The sequence below is a fragment of the Notechis scutatus genome, chromosome 1 (assembly GCF_049901735.1).
Source record: "Notechis scutatus isolate UNSWTSFEM ecotype Mainland chromosome 1, rNotScu1.2, whole genome shotgun sequence".
NCBI lineage: Eukaryota > Metazoa > Chordata > Lepidosauria > Squamata > Elapidae > Notechis > Notechis scutatus.
In genome coordinates this window covers 215,050,243-215,069,756 of record NC_142009.1, presented here as the reverse complement: position 1 = coordinate 215,069,756, position 19,514 = coordinate 215,050,243, and the positions used below count along the sequence as shown (strand labels likewise).

Sequence of the window (19,514 nt, the reverse complement as noted above, 5' to 3'; positions counted from 1 at the left end):
AAAGGCGAATGCGATTTCTGCTTACTCGGCGCAACCAGTCCGGCTACTCCCGACCAAGAGAGGGTTTTCCCCCTCCCCTCCATCCGTTTTCACAGAATATAGGAAGCCAGGCGCTTGAATTCGCTTTCCGCGAAGTCTTACAACATTTAAAACAAATAAATACATTAAAACGTCAACATATAATTAAATCGTTTAAAAACCCTGCCCCACTCCGAAAGCAACAGTACAATTAGATTAGAGAAGTGATAATAAAAGCGAGGACCGAAGTATATCCAGTTTTTCTTTCTTTTTTTCTTTTATTGTTCCTCCTCCAGCAGCAATCCGTATACCCAAAATCCATAAGGTTTCTTCAGTCTAAAGGCCCCCCCGTAAACTTTTAGCTGAACATTTCTTGAATTTCTCCAGTACTAACACGCGGTTCAATTATAAACTTAGATAATATAAACTTCCAGTTATTTTTCCTAATCGGTAGTATTTCTTTCCGGATTTTTAAGCACACAGTTCTCTTTTAAATATTAAATGCAGGTTTTAGAGCAGACCCATTTGGAAGGGTAAAGGCTGGTGTTTGCTGGCAGGTTGTTCTGGTCTAATCCCTGCTGTTGGGTTTCTCGCCAGGTGCTCTCTGACAATATTTTTTAAGTCGAGTAATCAACCATGCAAATATTTGAAGCATAGCTTAGAGAGAACAAGGGAATATATTCGCACTTACTATTTAGTCCAAAGATAATTGCTACAAAAAAAATGGAGCAATCTCAACAACAGATGTGCTGACATACTGATAGGTAAGAAAGTTAAAGAGAGTCCGTAAGAAGAGAAATTGGAACACAAGTTAGTTCATCTTTAGAACCCAGCTGTAATAATAATGAGATTTATTTAGAACGCACGCAATTATTTCAATAGTATCACTGGTGTGAATTGAGAAAATTCCAAAATGTTCATCTTTTAAAATACAAATAAAAAATACAATTGACCCAGGAGACCTGTTGCAATATACATACATGCATGCATGCATGCATACATACATACATACACAACAAAGATCCCAGAGACCTTTCATAATTGAAATGAGATTTGGAGCAATAGTGGGCAATCATGCATTAAAATGACTTTTGGTTTGTAAAAACAAATCAGTCATATTTAAAGGTTTTTTTCAACTATGCACATAAGCAAAATGGGCCTATTCTACAAAGATATTCATTAGTGTAATAAGTTTGGGATGTTCCAACATCAAGAAAGTAACCATTAAAATAAATTTGGAATGAATTTGTACAAACACGAAAGAACAGAATACTGATGCACCAGATACACTTGAAGCACTCACAAATTAGATTGGCATGTATTTTAAGTAGAGTTGTGAAAAAAGTATACATGAGAAAAAGCAATAATACACATGTATTTTTTCCCTAAGCCCTAAAAGCAAAAATGTTCAGGAGGAAAAACTATTTAGAGAAAAATATTGACAATTAAGTTTAAAAATACTGTGGCCCACAGGCATCTTTTAGACCAGGGGTCCCCAACCACCGGGCTCCGGACCGGTACTGGTCCGTGGATCATTTTGTACCGGGCCGCAAAGAATGAAAGTAGGGCCTACTTTGCTTGGGCGCCACCATCTTGTTTCGACGGCGCTTGAGAAAGTGCTTCCGGGTGAGCTTGTTGGTCGTCGGTTGGAAAGCGGCGTTTGGGTGCTGAAGGAATCCTCGCGCCTTAGTTTCGTCGAAGAGGGGGGGGGGCGGCTTCGAACGAAGAGCCATCCCGATGGCGGTGGAGTCTCGCGTTACTCAGGAGGAGATTAAGAAAGAGCCCGAAAAGCCCATCGACTGCGAGAAGGTACAAAGGAGGAGTTGAAGGTGGCGGGGAGAAGTGGGGGACGGCTGGCTGGCCGGTCACTCGGCTCGCCTTGCCTTGGTCGTGCGTGCTGATGCCGGTACCGGTCCGTGTATCATTTTGTACCGGGCCGCAAAGAATGAATAATCGTGAAACTGGTCCCTGGTACAAAAAAGGTTGGGGACCACTGTTTTAGACAAAGCAAGCAAGTCAAGATGGCTACTGCAACTGACGCCTGGCTTGCTCTTTTTTTTTTTTAGCGCACCTCTACATGTAAAGGTACCCAAAGAATCTGGCCCTCCTGTGCTTTTGACATCAATTAAGTACATAAGAGAAGGATCCCTGAGATAAGGTGGTTATAATCATGGTGAATTATTATTATTAGCATGTATCTTTTTTCAGTACAAAAGAGGAAAGTGTCTCTTCATGAGTTCTCCTTATCTGCTGGATGAGCCCTCTTGTTAGTTCTCATGAAGGACGGATGAAATTTCCCTGGTTTGCACTGTGGGCGAAGGCAGGTGTTTGCTGGCAGGTTGTTCTGGTGCTCTAATCCCTGCCATTAGGTTTCTTGCCAGGCAGTCTCTGAAAATATGCCCCAAGGCTCCACAATAAAAACAGAAAGCATCATCCTTGACTCCACATGCGAATACCTTGACAGCAATCTTCATTGACTCCCCCATTTCTGGATTTAGGAATGCCACAGCAAGAGGGAAAGCGGGACCCATGTGTCACATCTGCACCTGACACTCCAGTTCTGCTTAAATTCGTCTAGTTGGGCATCAGTCACAATGCAACACTGATACAACTCATCCAAGATGACTGGAGTCGCTTGCCCTCAGTTCATCTCAGAGGTCATCCTTCAACCCCTCTCTAAACTGGTCAATAAGGGCCACCTCAACCCATGCGACAGCTCTGGGCAATAGTTTAAAAATCTACGATGAACAACCTTATTCTCCTGTTCTCCTATTTGAATTTCTGAATCTCATAATAGCTGTGATCCTTTGAAAGGTATTGCCTAAATGGCTTCTAAATCTCCCAGGGAAGTTCTGGTAGTTGTCCAGTAATGGCTCATAGCCTCCTATCAACAGTTACTATTGATACAATTAATACCTACCTACCTATTTACCATTAAAGAAAGATACAACACATTTGATTTTGCTGACTAGTATGTTTATCAATTGGACATAAATTCTGCTTTCCACACACACACACACACACACACACACACACACACACAAATGTAATATCTTTTTTGAACAATCATTTTTGCATTCTGGTATGCTGTGAATCTTGGACACATTGTTAATTTATTGTCACAAAGGTAATGAAGCCAAATACACTGAAGGCTTCTGATGCAAAAGCAATATGGTATGAATAATCCTACTGGTCAGTGATTAAAAGTAAATAAACTTTGGTGGCCCCTTCCAGCCACAAAAGCATTTTCAAGAGGAGCCAAGACCTTGTAGAAACAAGAGTACTGAAAAAGAAAACATCAAAGATGCTTCCCCATGTCAATTTCAGAGAAATTGCAGAGGCCACAAAGACAGCAGGAGGAGAACCAAACATTGAGCCAAGCACCCAGACAGAGAAACACAAACACATTTAAAAAAAAAAACTTGGAAAGTTTTCAGAGAAAAGAAAGTACCCCTATCCTGCCAGTTCTAAAGTCAGAAGAAAATGTGCTGCTCTCTCTCACTCTCACTCTTTTTTTTGGGGGGGGGGGAATAATGGGAGGGGAAATTGGCCCATAAATACCAATGTGGAAAAACTGACAGGCTTTTGAAAAAAGCCAGATATCCACATGGATTGCATGAATAAAAATTTATATAAACGAGAAGACTCAAAAGGAGGAGGCAACCCAAATCCAAAGCTTTAGTGGAAGATTCACTTGGTTTGGCAGAAGAGTTCGGGAGATAAATCATCATTATTGTGGTTGCTCCACTTACATATGATGCAGTAGTGAGCAGACCTCAGCTGAAAGTTGTGATTCTAAACAAAAAACAGGTCAAGTTGTTTGGAAGCTCACTCTGAGCCTTGGATCCTACATTTTGAATATTTGGAATAATGTCTACAGTACACTGTGCCATTTGGAGGCAGGCTGACTTTTCAACTTCATCATTGTTCATGTGCTGTTATTTTTTAATTTATTATGTCTCCTGTCTCTTTGAGGAGAGGAGGAAAAATAGGTCATGATGTTGGATTCAGTGGCATGTCAGTTTTTTGGGGGACTCCAGATTCAAAGTATTCAAGATGTCTCCTAATTTACAAAAAGAGAAAAACACAGGAAGAGGTGACCTAATAGGCAAGATTAGGTTCACATCCTGTCCCATGTCACAAGAGAGATCAGCTTGCTTTTGGCGTAGCACATTGCAGGAGATTGAACACAGTAGCTTATAAAAGCATGATTCCTGGTTTAGTATCTTGTATAAGCCAACTCTAATTAACAAAAAAGAATTGTTAAACCCTAGAGTAGTATGGTATTTGACTTTAACCACTACTTTGTGAAAGTCTTTAATAAGATTTGGTTTTAGTGGAATAAAATTGGAGGGATGAAATAAGTGGGAAAACCCTTTTATGGGATGATGTCTGGTTAAAAATCAGGACTGAAATAAACAATGGACATACACAATGTAGGTGTGTAACATATGAAGTCTGCAAGGATTTGCATAAACCCCTTGCTCTTAAGGCTGGAGTGAGTATGGTTGGACCCGTGTATGGATGATACTAAATTATTCAGAGGAGAGGAAACCAAAAGAATTGTAAGCCACTCAGAGTCACCTTATAGGGGAGATGGGAGCATGAAAATGTAATAATAAATTAAAATAAAGAAACACCTCCAGAATAATGCTGCAGCTTTGACTCCTTCCTTACATTGGACATAGACCAATTCAATTCTCCCTCTCCTAGAAATTAGCACTTCAGAATGAAATACCCTGAAAAAATGTGAAATCTCATTTCTGGGGCTTGAGGAGTTTCTCTCCCCCCTCACTTGTGCAAGAGCATATTCTCACATCCAAAGTATGAATAAGTCAACATGGATAAGCCAGTGTAATTTGTCTTCTGCCTCCCCAAAGTTCATTATGATTTATCACTGAAACTGTGCAATGAACTCCATTGTGTAAACAAAAGCTGAAGTCATCAAGGCTTTGCTTTCTTGGCCATTGTCAGCTTTCCCCTAGAAGAAGATAGAAACTCCCTACAGTGTAGACTTTTCACAGAGAAATGATTCCTAGGGAGCCCTGTCGGTATGTGTTTATCTCCCACTGGATATGTTCACACATTTGCAGTGTTGCCAGTCACGATTTGCTTGCCTGATGCTTCCTCTCCATGAGCAGCAGAGCTGCAAACCAAAGACCCATCTGTGGCTTTACTTTCTAGCCGCAAATGTCACACAGTGATTGCCTTTGGTCAGAAGAACCATTTGCTGGATGTTTGTTTTCGTCATACGTTTCTTCTGTGTGTTTTGAGTGGAAAAAATAACCCCAAATAAAGTATAAAAACCTGGGCTGCAACTGGGTTATTGAGAGGAAGAGTCATCGAGTAGATTCATGGCTAAACTATGGAAATGCCCCCACAAAAAGGCAAACCAAGCTAACTCTTTGATAGAATAGAATAGAATTATTTATTGGCCAAGTGTGATCGGACACACAAGGAATTTGTCTTGGTGCAAATGCTCTCAGTGTACATAAAAGAAGAGATACATTCATCAAGAGTCAATAATCATAAGGTACAACACTTAATAATAGTCATAGGATACAATAAGCAATCAAATCATGCTAGGAAACAGTCAATATAGATCGTAGGGATACAAGTGACAAAGTTACAGTCATACAGTCACAAGTGGGAGGGGATGGGTGATGAGGAGTGATGAGAAGATTAATTGTAATAGTAGTGCAGACTTTATAAATAGTTGGACAGTGTTGAGGGAATTATTTGTTTAGCAGAGTGATGGCATTTGAGGAAAAACTGTCCTTATGTCTAGTTGTTCTGGTGTGCAGTGCTCTAGCGTCGTTTTGAGGGTAGGAGTTGAAACAGTTTATGTCTGGGATGTGAGGGGTCTGGAAATGTTTTCACAGCCCTCTTTTTCACTCGTGCAGTATACAAGTCCTCGATGGAAGGCAGGTTGGTAGTAATTGTTTTATCTGTAGTCCTAATTACTCTCTGAAGTCTGTGTCTGTCTTGTTGGGTTGCAGAACCAAACCAGAAAGTTATAGAGGTGCAGATGACAGACTCAATAATTCCTGTGTCGAACTGTATTAGCAGCTCCTTGGGCAGTTTGAGCTTTCTGAGTTGGCACAGAAAGAACATTCTTTGTTGTGCTTTTCTGATGACGTTTTTGATATTAGGTGTCCATTTTAGGTCATGTGATATAGTGGAACCTAGAAATTTGAAGGTCTCTACTGTTGATACTGTGTTGTCTAGTATTCTAAGAGGTGATATCCATCTTTCTAAAACTAGGCTGAGTTCTTTACAAATACGTCTAATCATTATTTTGTTTCACATTGCAAAAAAAAAACTATAAAGCTTTCATGTATGTTTTTATGACATATGTATCTTTCTTCATCCATGGAATGCCACACAAAATAAAAAGGACAAATAAGGATAGGCATGACCTCTCTTAGGCATTGACCTAAGCCAGATCTATTTTGCTTCAATCATGCATCCTCGTTATCTGCTTCCAACAAACACACCAATGAGGCCTCTACCAAAGCCAACAAAAAGTCTTTTCAACCCTCTGAAAGGCAGAAAAAGTCATTTTCCATCAGCTTCATTCCTCTTTTCTCTGGAGATCCTGAAGATAGAGCGAGGCCTGAGAAATTGACTCAAATGAAAGCTCTGAGAAAAGGAAGGATTTCTGGAAAATGAATGGTTCTATCAGCTTTTAGCTGGATTAGAAAACCCTGTGTGCAGAATTAAGTTTGGAAGACACTCCTAATTACCACAAAGGGTTCATCTACATAAGATCACTGAAACAGGGAGGGGCATATTGTGCCCTGCACTCCTAGGTCAGATGTGCACTGTTCCTTTATTCAACCCATTAGTAATTTGGCAGAGTAGCAGCCATGGAGCAAGGGCCTAAACCAGGTGACCCCATCCTTATTTTGAATCAAGGAGAGAAGCAACCTAGAACTAAGGAGAAATTTCCTGCCAGTGAGAACAATTAATCAGTGGAACAGCTTTGCCTCCAGACTCCAGAAGTTGTGGAAGCTCCAATACTGGAGGTTTTAAAGAAGCTATTGGACAGCCTTTGGTATGAAATGGTATAAGGGTCTCCTGTTTGACCAGGGGCTCGGATTATAAGACCTCCAGGGTCCCTTCCAACTCTTATTATTCTGAAAGTAAAAAGTTGGAACTGGAAAATAGTGGCTCTAGCAGTCCTTCCCCCCACAGAAGGACAGACAGGCTGTCTGTTGGACTGTGTAGCATCGTTGCAGCTGTGCAATTTTATGTTACACAAATGTTTCATCGGTTTGGGGAGAGTGTATTTTCTTTTGCTGATAGGTTTACTGTTTCTTTTTCCTTTGTTCTAAAAAAAATTGCCTTTAGCAGTGACTGTAAGGAAGAGCAGAACCAAAGTGGAATGATGACCTAAAAGCAGAAACAGTGATAAATGCACAGAGGTTTTCCTAATTTCTAGATCTGTTCCACATTACTTTCTAATGGAAAGAGGTCTGATGGGGAAAGAGCTGCCGTACATGCCTTGATTTATGATTTCATCCTTTTTCTTCCAAAGAAAGGATTTGTATATTTAATCTCACAGGCAGGCTAAAATTAATGGCAGACATGAGGTGCTCTGTGCACAGCTCTGGATGGCAAGTTTTTTTTTCTTCCTTTCCTGTTCCTGAAACGGCTCGGCGTTGTCATCTTTATATCAAGCTTTGCTCTCGGTGCCAACTTTTCCTTCCCCCTTCTTCCTCCTCCTTCTCCTATAATTGTGTGCGTTCAGAAAGAGCCAGCATTCGTCGGCTCAGAAACTTCAGTTCCTGGGCGGACCCCACACACTCACACAGCTGGATTTGAAACAGCTGGATCTGCCTCCCCTTCACTGTTAGCAAGGAGCCTCACAAGCCCTGGACAGGCTGGCTGGCGGGGGATGAACCGAGCAGCACCGCAAAACTGGGATTTGGTTGCTGGCAAGATCCAGAAAATGGGTTACTGGAGGAGGCTTCCTCAGCTTCTGCTATTGCTACTTCAGCTCTGTAAGTAAGGAACTAACTTTCACTGTTTATTTTCCTTCTCTTTAAGCTTCTTTCTCCTCTGTGGGTGATTAGCTGAAGGAGACGGCCGAGAGGTTGGAGAATTTAGAATAAACTGACTTGAAAATCTAATCTGTGCTTCTTTTCAGCAAGCGGTTGGTAATTCACTTCAGTTCTTCAGGTTCTTGAAGGCAACACAGTCATTGCCGTAGCCAGGTCTGGGTCGGCATTAAAGTTACGCAAGAGAACTTTTTAGAAACGGCAGTTCAAAATTGTTGATTATATTTAACCAGACTTAATCCAGCCGAGACGTTTGGTTGAATGGTTGCGAGTTCGGCATATTTGAATGCTGAGATAGTTACAGCAGTCCTCTTCACCACCCTCTTTTTCCCATGCACTTTCACAGATTTAAGCAGAGAACTAATTAAGCTTAAGTAAACTATTGAGAAGTGAAAGGCACATTTGGGCAACAGCATCTTAACTATTTGAAGCTCAGCGCAGCCAGCACATAAGCAAATAATTCCTTGTTACGCATGTTCTGTTTATATGTCTATAATGGTCTGTTACAATTCCCATGCCGGACTTTGGAAAAACAGCCCCACGATACTACAAAGGCTACTTCCTTGGTTTATAACTTGAAGGCACTAACCCAGAGATGCCATATGCAAGTCAAAAAAAAAAAAGTATACAGACTTCTCAGATGTGCGTACTCTAAGGTATATAACACCTGCAAATATGTATATTTATATGGCATTTGTATATTTTACTGACACACCCCATTTCCATTAAAACCAGATTGTTCATAGTTCTGAGAAATCCAAGGTGAGAACTTCCAGGAAAGGTCTTCCTAATTATTAGGTGTGCCAATCCTGTGCGTTCAGTGTTCTATGAGTAAAGGTTTCCCTGTGCTGCTTATTCCAGCTTCTTTGGAAGAACAGACCGTGCACGAGGCTGTTCTTCAAAACTAACCTAGCAACCTAGAACTAAGGAGAAATTTCCTAACAGTGACAACAATTAATCAGTGGAATGGCTTGCTTTCACTAGTTGTGGGTGCTTCCATCACTGGAGGCTTTAAAGAAGAGACTGGACAGTTACTGGTTTGGAATGGAATAAGATCTCCTGCATGGACTAGAAGACTTCCAAGATCCTTTCCAACTCTGTTATCTACAGATAGTTCTTGTCTGGTGATATTTTAGAATCCAGCTATATTGGCATCATTTACAAAACTATTTGGGCAGCATTCCTGCTGCCCAGAATTCTATACAAGCTGGAGTTTCTCATGTTTCTTCTTGATTGCTGAACTGGACAACCAGATCAGTGATGAACTATTGAATGTAGGAACCTATACACAAAAACCTATACAGAGCTGTCCATACAGGCCTAATCCAACTGATCCAGTAGTACTCATTACAACTTGCAGTAGATCTGCAAGGCCTTAGGAAAAGGCACCATCTGGGATATTTTAAAGATATTTTTGACATATTTTTAATTTGAAAAAAAAAAGCGGAGGATGAACTTCCTGCATGTGACTAAGCTATGACACTTGCCTAAATAGATTTACCATTTTTACAATGGCATTTTTCTGTTTTATTTTCCTCCAGAAGATACATAGACAAACACATATCTTTTAATGTGCTAGAGATGACAACTAGAAGTTGGATACGGGTGTTTTTTTTAATTTATTTCCACTAAAACAGCCTTCCAAAAAAATCAGATTAGAGATGTGTAGCGTTGCAGTTCCTATCATATCCATATGTCTGAGGAGCTAGAGGAATTAAGTCCACATGAGGACACCAGTGGGGGAGGCTGCTGTAGGAGAATGTCTCTGATTGAGGCTAAACTGGAAGTTCAGAAAATAGGATGCAGAGCAGAAAGGAAGAGATGTATTTTATAGGATTTTGTGCAACTTTTGCCAAGAAATGTTGCATCACTCCTACTTAGCTCTTTTAGGAATTAAAAGAAGGTCCAATATAACTCATGGGTATCAGCAGCTAGAAACAGCTAACCTGAGTTAAGATTACAAGCCCTGAAGCTTATCTGCAGGTCTGCAGAACTCAGTACATAGAACTGTGCACAGGAATAGGTTGTCAAACAGGACCTATGCACATCTATTTGCAGAGACTAAAGGTAAAAGAGGAGAATAGTTCAAATCTTTCCCATTAGTTTCAGTGAGATCCTAGGCGTGGCTGAATGCTGGTCATCGGCATCTTCATGCTCACCGGCTTTCTTGAATATAAAATGTAAGCCAAATTAAATTCAACAGCTCGGTTTGCATAAAGTAAAAATAAATCCAGGTAAACTAGGGCACCACCATCACCAATACACAACACCACTTTCTGGATCATTCATATGCAGTTATTTAACTTGAGTTTATTGTCTTCCAAACAGAGCACTCAACACTTTGGGTTTACAGAAACTGTAATTAGTAACCAAATGTCAGTTAAGAGCCGTGATGGCACAGTAGTTAGTATGCAGTACTGCAGGTTACTTCTGCTGCCTGCTGGCTGCCTGCAATTTGGCAGATCGAATCTCACCAGGCTCACGGTTGACTCAGCCTTCCATCTTTCCGAGGTGGGTAAAATGAGAACCCAGATTGTTGGGATCAATATGCTGACTCTGTAAACTGTTTAGGGAGGGCTGTAAAGTGGTATATAAGTCAAAGTGCTGTTGCTATTGCTAAATTGGTTGCTAAACAAGGACTAACAAAAGTCTGAGTATGGTTATCCCCTCCCTGTCTTTGCCTTTGTGAGAATTAGGGAAGGTCAAGTCTGAGATCCTTTCTCAAATTACATTTCTTCCTTGAACTCAATATCTTTTATCTGACTATTATCTTGGTTGCACTTCATCTTAAGGCTCCTCCAGGTTATTCCTACTGCCCACTATATCAAGCCACATCCCATTATTATTGTCCTTAAATGTTGCTATCCAATGGGACCTGGGAAGGGTGTAGTACCTCCTGCCCTACTGAAGAACTTTCTTCCTGAGATCCAGCAAACCCCTCACCTCTTTACCCTTTCAAAAAGCCATAAAAAGTTGTTTTCTTCCCCACATGTATGGGAAAGCTTGGAGCCTGAGGATTGTATGGATAGATGGGCTGCATATAGTGAGTCAGGCACTTAGGATTGTTGCTTTTATGTTTCTTGCAAGCTGTCCACAATTGTGTTTTATACCATGGGCAGCAGCACACAAATCAAATCAATCAATCAAATAAACACACTATTAATACCAATAAAAATAAGCAGTAATTTTATTCATATCTGAAATGTTTCGCATTTAGGTAAACTTTGGATGAGAGGCTATGTCTCTAGCAGATGGATAATCAATTCAATCTCGGCAGCAAACCAGATATATAGAACAGGCAATCATATAAGATCAGCTAAGCCTCCAGAACTTTAATTTCTGTCTTTAATTTGCAAATGGGCATCTTTCCAGAATCACTGGAAAATGCTGAGGAATATTCTCACCAGATGTACAGGAACAAAGTCTTTGGGTTGCTCTCCATTGAGCACATGCTTTTCTTCTTCTTCTTCTACCATCGTTATCATAATCTGCCCCTCCCCTACACACTAGTATTATCATCACCACCACCATTGTCTTCAATCCATTTCACAAAAAGAAAATTATCTAGTTCTCCCCAAACCAAGGAGATGTGGATTATTGAGGTTCTTCTAGCAGAAAACTTTGAAAGAACTAGGGGCATTGAATCAGTGTACTTGACATATTCAATCCCCTGAATTGAATGCATCCCTTTGTAGATGAGTGGAGGCACAAAGCCAGCTGAGTGATTTTGGGCCAGTCACTTTCTCTCAGTCCTAGGAAAGAGGCAATGCCATTTCTGAAAAACGTTGCCTAGAAAATTGCAGGGACTTGTCCAGGCAGTTTCCAAGTATTGGATCTGATTAAACAGAAAAAAAAGGAACAATAAAATTGAGAGCCACTTTGGTGCAGTGGTTAAGATTTACAACAGAAACTGAGGGAGTGTGAATCCTAGTCCCACTTTGGGCATGAAGCCAACTGCTCTCAATCTGTCAATCCGAGGAAGCTGGCAAGAGCAAAACACTTGTGTGAATTCTGTTCTAAAATAGCCAAAGGACACCATGTTGATTATTCCCATAATATATTTATTTCTCTTATACTTGATGAGGAAGTTGCATCAGGAACATGGCTTAGTTGTTTCTGCCCATTATAGGTTAATGCATCACAGTAAGTTAAACCAAATAAACCATGTTATTTATGGTTTGATGTGTTTTGTGAAGCCATTTGGTTGGGGTTTAGTCACTAAGGCAAATCAGGATTGTACAAAGCAGGTCTGTTCTTCACTAGGAGGAAGTAGCTATCAGGAAAAATTCCCGGTTTATTTAGCACCTCATTGTAACAAACTCAAGGTTGCAGAAGCCCAACTCAGCACAACAGGATTTCCTTTCTGTACGAAGGACATCATGGCTTCCATCTCTTATATGGAGTTCACAAAAGTCATTAGAGATTTGCTTTTCTTCATTGGTGATCATAATGGCACTTCCATCAGCCTCCTTTACTCTCCCCATTTGTTCAACCATCTTTTCATCGATCACCTGTGATTTAATCTTTGGTTTTGGGGCAATTGTGTTTAATTGCTATTGGGAAATAGCACTTTCAAGAAGCAAAACTAGGTAGCATCCAGCTCCAGGGTTTGTTGATGCTATTTTAAAAAAATGAAAAAGAAGCTAATTCGAGATCTTTGATTATGTTTCCTGCAGAAATAACTCAGACTATGTCAAATGAAAAATGATATTTAAATTTCATTTAAGTAGATATTTAAAAATTCAAAACAACAGTCTTATATAACACTTTTCATTTATATGTTTGCATTTTGCATATGTTTTGCTTGTGTTATGTTAGTAAAGTCCAAAAAGATCCAATGTTTACATGCAGAGTTCTTCAAATCCTTTTACTTGAAAGCCAGGAATCAAAACCAAGTGCATTTTTTTCAGTCAGCACTGTATTTCTCAAATTTGGAAGCTTTGGAGGCTTTGGCTTCTGAAGGACTATAATGAAATTTCATCTGAATATGTTTTAAGTTTTTATAAACTATTATATAAGCAGCTAGCTGGAGCAGTTCATCATTTACTAGTAGGACTTATATCTGACTAGGTAATGTATAGGGTTACAATACAATCTTGGACCACCAAATAGTTAAACAATCCTTTATACATCTTTTTAGTCCTGTGGCACTGAGTAGGAGATGTTTTTCATGGGTATACAATATATCAAATATTTAACATTAACACATACGTGTACAATTTAGTGGCTCTGAACAGTGAAAGAATATTTTTTTTATGTTTTAACGTGGCACTGAGTAAAGGGATATATGTTTATCTGGGTGAAATGAAACTCGTTAGGGAAAAAGCAAGGGAGCAGGGGTAGGGTTTCCCTACTAATGAACCATTTTTATTGGATTTGAGTAGTTAGGCATGTGAGGAGAGAGATGGAACATTGGATGGAAGAAAGACAAACAATATGAGAACACAGAGATAGTTTGAGAGAGCCAGGAATTGCGATATGGGCTGAAATCCTGAAGCAGTTGGCTGCAGATCTTGCTAAGAGATGGTTGGCAGAGAGAAACTGAGGCAATGGAAAGCCATATAAAGACAAAGCCTGGTAAGATCTTCTGGAGGTAGTGAGGGGCACCAAGTTGTTAGTGGTGGTGGAGGAACATCATTTACAGTCGATGCAGCACTAACAGGGAGACATCTTAGGTGTTCCAACAGCTGTGGCTGCAATGCCAGGTGTTTTCAGCCAGGGTGAGTTCCAAAAAGGAAGCCAACATTGCAATAGCATGCCTGCAAGCAAGCCACCATAAAGTTGTAAGCAGTTGTAGAGAACAGCAGGAAACCTGTCTAAGGCCAAAGGAATTGATGAGGAAGAGGGAGAAAGGTTGCAGAAACAGGAAAAAAACTATAGTGATTGAAACTGTCCCTCAAATGAGAAACAGTAATTGAGGATAGGCTTCTTTGAGGCCTAAGTAAGTACAGAATGGGTGAGACAGAGGCTAGTTGGATAGGATGTTTTGGGGAGCTATATAGGTAAGGGGTGTTAGTGAGAAGTGATGTGAATGGCTATTGAGATACCTATAGAGTGACACAATCAAGAGCAGCCACTGAAAGAGTGTCATATTTTGGGATTTGAATGGAAGCCTGGTAGATGCAGAAGAGTGTGGTGCATCTCATTGTTAATTGTCCTGAGGGAGGAAGGGAGGAGAAAGTAGAGAGAAGTAGAGAGGAGGATGAAAAATTGAGGTTCTGGTGACAGAGAGATATATGGCAGGATGCAAAGACCAGGCTTCCTTCAGAAAAGGTAAATTGGAAATCAGAGACCGATTCCTATTTCTAGTCTTCTGACTTCATCACAGGAGGTACACAGTCATCCAGAACTCTATAAGCGACCAGAAGCAGACTTTTACTGATAATTCTGATGCGATTCAGGATGGTGAGCACCATCTTTAAAGTCTTCTATGGTTTAGGGCAGGGGGTCTCCAAACTTGGCAAGTTTAAGACTTGTGGACTATCTCCCACAATTCCCCAGCCAGCATAGTTGGCTGAAGAATTCTGGGAGCTGAAGTCCACAAGCCTTGAAGTTGCCAAGGGAATTATTATCTCAGAGCTTGCCTGCTATGAGTGGAATCTGATACGTTGAGCAAGAGAAGGTATGTTAAGAGTCTCTCTGCAGATGGAAGTCTACCTTAAGTAGTCTCATGTCTTTTCAATAATATAACCCCCCACCCACCCTGGCTCCTTCAGGGCAACTTTCTCTCAGATATCAAGACTGTCTCTTTCTTGTTAAGTTTTTGTAACAGCTGGCTGTTCTGGAGAACATGGGATAAATAGATGGAATATTGAACTATCTCCAAATTGTGGATGCCTTTTATTCTTGCTGGAAGACTTAATCATGTTTGTTTGCTTGTTCTTTGTTATTGCTATGGTTTTTAATATTATCACTGTGATCAGCTAACTAGTTGTTCCGAGTCTTCAGCATAGAAGGCCAGAATGAACCCAAATATTTTAGGGACACATAAATCTGACTGGAAAAAAATAAAATAAAGCAAAGCAAAATGAATCAAAACAAGCAGGATGAGCAAAATGGTTTTGAGTATGTGCCTAAATAAAAATAAATAAAAATGGAACAAGCTTTATTTCTAAAGCAAGATGTTTTCAGAATTAGTGGTTGTACAGAATAGGATTACTTTCATAAAAGTGCCACAGTAAGGAAGTTCTCTATTGAAATCTCATCAGTCAGACAGCTTTGTATGGGAAATGGCATAATATCAGGTATTCTACATTGAGAATAGAACAGTACTTATGCATGACCTAGAGCTAGTTTACTTCCAGATAAAAGGATATAGAAATGGATTTTCAGCCTAAGATTTGCATATACATTGCTGTGTATGCATTGATTCTTATGTACAATAACAAACAAAAGCTTGGTATCATGAATCAAAGACTAATTGTAGGACCCAACAACTGGATTAAGATAATACCTTACTCTTCCGCCCCATGTAGATCTAAATCAAGCACATAATTTCCTTTTTAGGATAAAGCCATTATAGCAAGAAATCTAAACTAGTATCAACTGAAAGAAATACACATGAAACAGTTTATTATAATAGCACTAATGGCTTTGAAGTTGTGGTTTTTGAGATTATGTTCCTTCAGAGCTGGAGAATTGCTGTAAAATTGTATACACTTTGGGAGAGAGGGGGAGGGGGAGAGGAAGGGGGAGAGAGAAGAGAGAGAGAGAGAGAGAGAGAGAGAGAGAGAGAGAGGAGACTCTGTCTATCCTGGCACCAGCTCACTGCATCAACCCAAAATAAGATTCTTTCCTTCTATGTTACAAAGGACAGAATGTATTTGTCCAGACTCTCTGTAGTTAATGCATATGACATATCTGTAGATAATGCCTCTAACAGTTGTACTTTTTGAGATTACAATACATTCTTTCAGAGCTAGAGAACTGGGTAGAATTCTCCTTCCTCCCCAGTCCTTCTATGACTTCTCAGAATCTGCTAGGAATTGGGCAGGAGACACATTGAGAGATGCAGGTTGGGAGAGGAGCATACAAGAAACTCTATTTGCATAGAAACAGTGGACCAATTAAACTGATCAATTGAATTAATTATTAACATTAAGATATAATTTAAAATTTCTGGAAGATAGAAATGGCATCAGCTGAAAACTGAATCGGATGCAGAAATATGGTTGCTCCTGAATCGATCTGTTTTTGTTGTTGTTGCTGTTAAAGATCGTTAAACCCCTCTCTTCATTTCTTCAAAGTTAGTGGCATTTCTAAGAATAAGGTTCATCACTGTAACAAAACAAGTTGCAAAAACACTTAGCTTATTGGATCACAGAACTGGATCTCTGAGTTACAGCAGCTGCCTTGCTCTGACGTCTCTATGTTGGCTCGTCAAAGTTCCCCCAGATGGTCAATGGAGCGCTTGCAAAAATTTCCAAACACTTCCCAGGCAATTCAACTAAATCAGCAGGAACCGATTTGCATTTAAAACAGAGCACAAGCCCTCATCTCTCATATGTTATATACTGTAATACATAACATTTCTGCCATATTTCCTGTTCCAAAGATAAGGCTAGATCTCTTTATGTTGCTCTTTGGAATCCTTTCTCACCCAGATCTATATCTTCTGCAGAGCAAAGAAACTCTAGGCAGCTTAAGTCTCCAGGTCAGATTTCCACTTGAAAAAAAATCAGTTTCTATAATACATCATTTGGTGTGTTTTTGTTCAGTCATGTCCAATTTTTTTGTGACTCCATGGACCACAGCATGCCAGTCCTCCACTGTCTCTCAGAGTTTGCTCAAATTCGTGTTCATTACGTCGATGACACTATCTAACCATCTCATCTTCTGCTGTCCCTTTCTCCTTTTGCCTTCGTTTTTTTCCCCATCTTTCCAACATCAGGGTCTTTTCCAAGGAGTGCTCTCTTCTTCTTTGGTGGCCAAAGTATTTATGCTTCAGCTTCAGTCTCTGTCCTTCCAAACAATAGTCAGGGTTGATTTCCTTTAGGATCGACTGTTTGGATCTCTTTGCAGTCCAAGGGACTCTCAAGAGTCTTCTCTGACATCATAGTTTGAAAGCATCAATTCTTCAGTGCTCAGCCTTCCTTATAGATAATTTAATATCCATTCATTCGAAATGCATTCTACTGAGGTCAATGAGATTTCCTTCCAGATGGAGTGTGCTTGTCTTGTAGGATTATGAAGTTGAAAGTATTAAGTTGCTATTCAGCCATGGAGCTTATGTGATGACTGTGGAGCTATCAGTTTTTCTCATCAGAATCTACTTCACAGGGTTAAAAGTCTGTAGAGATTCTCAGTCATCCAGGTCATGGTTGTCCTAGAGGTGCTTTTTCAGGAGGCAACTGGACTTCTTTGTTTGTTTGTTTTCTTTGAAGACATTTTGCTTCTCATCCAAGAAGCTTCTTCAGCTCTGACAGATAGATTTATATTCCTTGCAAGATTGATCCTTCCATTCCCCACTATCCTATCAGAACTGAAGAAACTTCTTGAATGAGAAGTGAAATGTCTTCAAAGAAAAAACAAGAAAGTTCAGTTGCCTCCAGAAAAAGCACCTGTGGGGTACCTCACAGGGTTATTTGTGTGAGAAGGCCTATATGTGAGCCACCTTGTATTCTCCCCCAAAAGGCGAATCTATAAACATATTTAACTTCAAATATTGGATTTGGTTCAACCCCACTGAACGATTACCTGCATGCTTATTGGCTATCCACAAAGCCAGACCGTATTTATAATAATGTAGCAGATATGAAGAGTGGGCAGGGGACCGTTCAGCCATTCCTAAATATATTATGAATTCTAGTCAGGGCTGTCAGTTCTGCTGCTTGCTGATGAAGTGCCTGTTCACTTCCAATGTGCTTAGTTGATATAGATGTAAATGAAATAAATATTACTAGCTACCACAAGTCCCAAGTACTCTCTCATCTAAAGAAAGCTAAACCTTAAATAGAGGCCAAAATAGGTATATTTTTAATAGTGTTGTAAGTGTGGGTTGCAATAAATCAAAAATAGTTAAGGCTAGGCAACTTGGTGCCTTTGAAGACATTTTGAATTACACTCCCCCCCCAAATCTTGTTCCCCCATGCTGATTGGGCCTGATAGCACAATTGGTCCAAAATATCTGGAGGGCAGCAGAGGGCAGCTGCTGCCTAAATTATGCAAATGCAAAAGAAAAAGTGATTCCATGCATGCAATTAACGCTGTGGTTTCTGTTCTCAGTAAGAACGACTTCTTTTTTATTTGCTTTTTTATAACTTAAGGCGGGGCTGCTCCTGCCCGCAGGCTGCAAGTTTGACAGCCCTGACATAGGGTGTTGCGAGACCCAATAAGGACACAGCCTAAAAATTCTTAATAACATCCCCAAAAACCCCTTATTGTACATAAATGGTTTGTATGTGTTACCACCACATTTAAAATACTGATAGGCAGAAAAGGAAAGTAAACCTTGTTTTGTTCAATAAATTTAGTTGTAAAGCTGATTATGATGGGATGGTAAAAACACTTGCTAAATTAATACAAACTGGATATAGTTAGAAAAATGGATGGATGGATATGATAGATAGATAGATAGATAGATAGATAGATAGATAGATAGATAGATAGATAGATAGATAGATAGATAGATAGATAGATAGATGATAATAGATAGATAGATAGATAGATAGATAGATAGAGATAATAGATAGATGATAGATAGATAGATAGATAGATAGATAGATAGATAGATAGATAGATAATAGATAGATGATAGATAGATAGATAGATAATAGATAGATAGATAGATAGATAGATAGATAGATAGATAGATAGATAGATAGATAGATAGATAGAGATAGATAGATATAGATAGATGATAGATGATAGATAGATAGATAGATAGATAGATAGATAGATAGATAGATAATAGATAGATAGATAGATAGATAGATAGATAGATAGATAGATGATAGATAGAGATAGATAATAGATAGATGATAGATAGATAGATAGATAGATAGATAGATAGATAGATAGAGATAGATAGATAGAGATAGATAATAGATAGATGATAGATAGATAGATAGATAATAGATAGATAGATAATAGATAGATAGATAGATAGATAGATAGATAGATAGATAGATAGACAGACAGACAGACAGACAGACAGGGGTGGAGAGGGAGAGGGAGAGGGAGGGAGGGAGGGAGGGGGGGAGAGAGAGACTTTATCCTGGGACTAGCATCAACCCAAAATAAGAGTCTTTCCTTTTATGTTACTAAAGACATAAATTTGGGAAGTTTTGGTGACTTCTATATCTCGGACATAGTTTAAAAGCTTTAAAAAAAATTGCTATTTTTTTTTTTTTTAGTCACATAAATCCTTTGTAAAGCATAATTTGGAGATGGCGAGGTAAAATGTGAACTCTTTTCACCACTTGCCATGCAAAT

The 19,514-nt window shown here is 39.5% G+C and overlaps 1 protein-coding gene across 2 annotated transcripts in view; it reads left to right on the top strand.

Annotated features, from left to right (window-relative positions):
• Nucleotides 1–7,734: 7,734 nt before the first annotated feature.
• LOC113410743 (TGF-beta receptor type-2-like) overlaps nt 7,735–19,514 on the top strand; it is a 56,682-nt gene continuing 44,902 nt past the window's right edge. Inside the window, exons 1-2 of one of the 2 annotated variants that reach the window (XM_087950185.1) lie at nt 7,744–8,024; nt 10,410–10,592. Coding sequence is in view for 1 of the 2 variants with exons in the window: in XM_026665436.2 (XP_026521221.1) it covers nt 7,919–8,024 (106 nt within the window). In the remaining variant the exon portion in view is untranslated. Of the gene's footprint in view, nt 8,025–10,409; nt 10,593–19,514 lie in introns of both variants that reach the window. The other variant, XM_026665436.2, reaches the window with a different exon arrangement.